The following is a 5,605-nucleotide window of genomic DNA, read 5'->3' as shown; positions in this document are numbered from 1 at the left end:
AATAATTGTAAGTTTAATTAAGTTAAATATTTTCTTTGTGAATTTTTATGTCTGATCTATTAAAAGAAGTAACAGAAAAAATAAATAATTTAAAAATAATAGACGAAATGGCAAGCTTTCAAATCAAATCTGCTGATTATGATCATATCCCAAATTTTAACGGTAATCCATATAACTTACTTAAATTTGTAACTGTATGCAGACAAGTATAGTATGTAAAGTTGATAATTCATTTAGAATATTAAACGAACAAAGATTATTAAGTAAAATACTCGCGAAGCTGACAGACGAAGCCGATTACATTAATACCACATGCGAATTTAATAAAGTTGAAGACCTTTTAAACTACTTGGAAAGAACATTCAAAGACAGTAGATCGATTGAACAACTTACTTTTGAACTCTTTAACAGTAAAATTTATAATAAAGAACACCCACTAGATTTCCTCCACAGAATTGACAAAATACGAACATTAATAATTTCAAGGCACAGAATAGAAAACACATGCGATAGAGAAACCATAGTTAACGCATTAGAGAAAAACATTTTATACTACTTTTTCACGAACATGCCACTACACATTCGAACTTACCTAATGACAAAGACCGACAAACTCAAAACGGTCGATGCAATTTAATCCAAAACGAAAACCATCTCTTATTCGACGATTTAATAAACAACGGCAGTATGCGACGCCCGGGAGAACATGACTATAGAAGACATAATGATTACAAAAAGAAGCACAAACACCACAAACGATTCAATAATTGGCAACATCAAGACAATCCAAATAATTATCAACAACAACAATATCTTCCTCAACAAAACTATCAACAGATACAATATCCGCAAAATCAACAGCAAAATTATAATCAACAACAAAATTATAACGGTAATAATCACAACCAAAATCAATCATATAATAGAGAATTGCCAAGAAAAGACCAACAGAGATACTTCAACGTTTCCGGCCAACATAGAAACAATCATTATCAAAATAGAAATTGTTATCATAATAATAATAATAACAAAGAAGATAACAACACAGTTTCGATGAGAACAGTTAGCGCATTCGGTGACCAACCAAAACAACCCATGTTACAAATCGAACATGAAGACCCTAGAGACAAAGAAATTCAAGAATTAAGGGAACAACTTGAGAAATTAAATCCGAATAATTCTTTTTTAGAACCAAACCCGCCGAACAACCCGAAAACTTAAAATCCGAAAACTCCAACCCATTACCTTATGTAATTGACCACGCGAAAAGAAAATGGCTAATAGATACTGGATCGTGGAAAAATTATATTAGACCTGACATTGTACCACCAAACTATGAAAGACAAAAAGAAAACTTTATTGTAAAGACAGCTTCAGGAGAAGAAGTAGGAACAGAAACCATTTTAGTATCTTGTAAAGAAAATTTTCTCAAAAATCCAGAAAAAATTAAATTCTATCTTTTTAACTTTAGCCCCGACTATGAAATACTATTAGGCAACCAGACTATGAAAGAAATGAAATTTAAAATCAATTTTGAGAACAATACGATAAAAAGCAAATACAATGAATTCCCCTTTATTATGGAAGAGGAGATAGTAAAGTTAGATTTAAAAAAGGGTACGAATGAAATAGAAATAAAACAAAATTGTGGACTATATTTTATCAATTACAAAGATGACAAAATTAACATAAAACCAGGAATCTACGGAAAGAACATAACAATTGATAGCAAGGTCAACGAAACAATTTATCTACCACTATATTACCTACAAAAGGAAGAAATAGAAATTATAAATCCGCAATCGCAAAAACATGATTTAATCAAACAAATTCCAAACCTAATTCGGTCTGATCACATACCACATCAGGAAAAAGAAAAATTAATTAATTTATTGCAAAAGTATCCAAAGGTATTTAAAAGAGACAATGATCCCCTCTCAGCTACCGACTTACTCGAACACAAGATCAAAACTAAAACAGATGACCCCATATATTCGAAAAATTATAGGTACCCTCATCAATTTAAAGAAAACATCAAAGAAGAGGTACGGAAAATGTTTGAAACAAAAATCATTAGACCTAGTAATTCCCCATACAACTCGCCTGTATGGATAGTACCGAAGAAAGCAGACGCTTCGGGAAAGAAAAAAATACGACTTGTAATAGATTACAGGAAAATTAACAGAGAAACAATTCCAGACAAATATCCACTGCCAAACATCGAAGATCTTTTAGGAAAATTAGGAAAGGCTACCATATTCACAGCAATGGACCTTTGCTCAGGATTCCACCAAATAAAAATGGACGCAGAATCAATTCAAAAGACAGCGTTCTCGACAGATCAAGGACACTATGAATTTCTACGAATGCCATTTGGACTATCAAACGCACCTGCAACTTTTCAAAGAGCAATGAACACAATATTTTCGGAAACACTTAACGTACTAGTATACATGGACGATATAATCGTATTTTCAGAAAACTACGACGAGCATTGGAAACACCTAGAGATCGTACTAAAGAAATTAGAAAAGCACAATCTAAAAATACAAATTGACAAAACGGAATTTTGCAAAAAGGAACTGCTCTTTTTGGGACACATTATTAGTGAAAGAGGAATCGAACCTAACCCGGAAAAAATATTAGCAGTCAAAGAATTCAAATTCCCAAAAACGGAAAAGGAAATTAAAAGCTTCCTAGGACTCACAGGGTTCTATAGGAAAATGATCCCAAATTACGCGAAAATTGCATCTCCCATGACTAAATGCCTTAGAAAAGAACAAAATGACATCAACCCCGACTCATATAAAGAAGCCTTTGAAAAATTAAAATTATTAGTATGTAACAGCCCTATCCTACAAATACCAGACTTTAATGAAGATTTCTATTTGACAACTGACGCAAGCAATTATGCTATTGGCGCGGTGTTAGCACAAAGAAAAAACAACAAGGAATTACCAGTATGCTTTGCTTCAAGGACACTAAACAAAGCAGAACAAAATTATTCCACAACCGAAAAAGAATGCCTAGCCATTATATGGGCATGCAATCATTTTAGACCATACCTATATGGAAGGAAATTCATCATTTATTCAGACCACAAACCTCTAGAATATCTAAAGACGTGTAAAACCCAAAATGCACGGTTAATCAGGTGGAAGACTTTGAATACGACGTCCGACCATTTATCTAGATATCCAATAAGAGAAAGAAAAATAGAAGAACCAGAATTTGACATTTTCCTTACGGAAACTAGACCATTGAACTATTCTCAGGAAATCGCGGATCTAATGAGATAAATGAATATTGAAGAACACAATGAAAACATTGAAGAACAAAATGAAAGTACGGACGAACAAAGTGAAGAAAATAATGAGAATTATGATAACATATCCTTAGCCACACAACACTCGCAAGACTCTTCAGATAACAGAATACTAATTGTCGACGACAACACTAAACCAATTAACATAGAGAAATACCAAATAATAATAAAGAAAGGACACTCCGACATTAAGACAGAAAAACTATTTACTAATAAGATACGAACTACAATCGAGTTTACATGGCCTTACCATGAAAAAGACACAGACATAGAAACAAAATTTATGGAAATCCTTAGACCTAATTTAACATACGGAATATACTGTTCATCCACATCAAACTCTATTGAAAGCGAAAATAATTGGTACGACGGACTATTTAACAATATCGCAACTTTAATTAGGAAAACATTTCCGACAAACAGAATCAAACGATACCTCAAACTCTTACCAGACGTAAAGGATACTAACCATCAGAAATCACTCATTTTGGACTACCACATAGCAAAGACATATCATAGAGGAATAAATGAGACTTACTCAGTTTTGAGAACTAGATTTTACTGGCCTAACATGAGAGACCGCATAACGGACATAATAAATAACTGCGACATATGTAATAAAGGAAAATATGACAGAAGACCAATTAGACAAAAATTTCTAGTAACACCAACACCAGAAAAACCTTTTACAGATTTAATGATTGACACCATACACATGTCTACATACTACATTTATTTAATCATAGATGTATTCTCAAAAAGAATCTTTGCACGTTATACAACTAATTACAACGCAATAGAAACAATAAACACCTTGAAAAAATATTTAGTTTACTTTCCGAAACCAAAAACAATTTCGTGTGACAACGGACGTGAATTCGACAACAATCTCTTTAAAGACTTCGCCAAATACCACAACATCAATTTACACTATACAACACCTAACCACCCGAATTCGTTAGGACTATTGAATCGTGCAAGCTCATCACTTTTAGAAACCCTTCGACTCATAAACATAGACAACACAACTGACGGAGAAGAAACAAAACTTTAACAAGCAATAATCCCACATAATAACTCATTAAATCAAGCTCTAAAAATGACACCCAACGAAATCACTTTTGGCATTACTAACGAAATATTTAACTAAACACCGGAGATCCAAGAATACTTGATTCAAGACTATCATGAAAAGATGAAAAAACTCCACGGAACAATTAAGGCAAACATCGAGCAGAACAAAGAAAAATATATAGAAAAAGCAAACAGAACCAGAGAAAATGCAAACATCCCAGAAGACGTTTACACTAAACAACAGAGGAAAAAGAAAACGGACCAGGAGCATCGATCATCCAAATAAACCCATATTACGTACTCGAAGACTGGTACACCTTCTTACATTATAAAAATCTAACAAACTTAACAGAAGAAATTAAAAGTTTAGGAACCAATATAAAACTCATGACAGTTAATAAAGAATACAGTACACTGCACAATATAGTAGAACATAAATACAACAAAGTCCTAGAACAACTCAATCACATAATCAATACACGAAACACTCATAGAACAAAACGAGGATTAATAAACGGACTAGGTACAGCAATAAGTTGGATAACAGAAAACATGGACGCTAATGATAAAGAAAAATACGATAACATTCTAACAAAAATCGAACGCAACATGTACCATATTGAATATAATAACACTAAACAAACAACTAACAACTAAACTTAACAAAGAAATAATTATTTTAAACAGATATAAAAATAACATGGAAAAGATAAACAATTTTGCTGACACAACCCTTATTAAGCTAATGTATCATGACTTACTCGCTATTTTGAATCTAATCGAAACACAAATAAATGACATTGAACTATCACTAGAACAATGCAAACTAGGAAATACACATCCGAGTATACTAACAACACAAGAATTAAAACACCTCAAAATACCTTACAATGAACCACTATCACATGACATAGAATTAAATTGGATACTCAGCAACACCTTTTGTTCATTATCGAAAAATGGACTTATCTATTACTTTATAAACATTCCATTGAAGACTTTAACCAAAACCACATACTATGTATTATCATACTCAGCAAAAAGAGATAACAAAGCCATTACTTTCAAGTTAAAAGAACAATTAGTAATCAGATACAAAAATGGTTTTTATAATGGAAAATGTATAAAATATAACTCGAACCACTATTGTAAAGATGTTTTAGAAATAAAAGACAAATGTATATTATCATTATGTAAAAATGTAGA

The 5,605-nt window shown here is 32.1% G+C and overlaps 1 protein-coding gene across 1 annotated transcript; it reads left to right on the top strand.

Moving 5' to 3' along the window:
• The first annotated feature begins 687 nt into the window (after positions 1 to 687).
• Positions 688 to 1,221, top strand: LOC136796583 (putative uncharacterized protein DDB_G0279653). Its single transcript, XM_067050675.1, has one exon. It carries the CDS (start codon positions 688 to 690, stop codon positions 1,219 to 1,221), a length of 534 nt encoding a protein of 177 aa, XP_066906776.1.
• The last annotated feature ends 4,384 nt before the right edge of the window (positions 1,222 to 5,605 follow it).

This window comes from Halyomorpha halys, unplaced genomic scaffold (assembly GCF_000696795.3).
Source record: "Halyomorpha halys isolate HHAL.00 unplaced genomic scaffold, Hhal_1.1 Scaffold2266.1, whole genome shotgun sequence".
Taxonomy (NCBI): Eukaryota; Metazoa; Arthropoda; class Insecta; order Hemiptera; family Pentatomidae; genus Halyomorpha; species Halyomorpha halys.
Note: the sequence above shows the minus strand (reverse complement) of the source record. Positions and strands in the feature narration are given on the sequence as shown.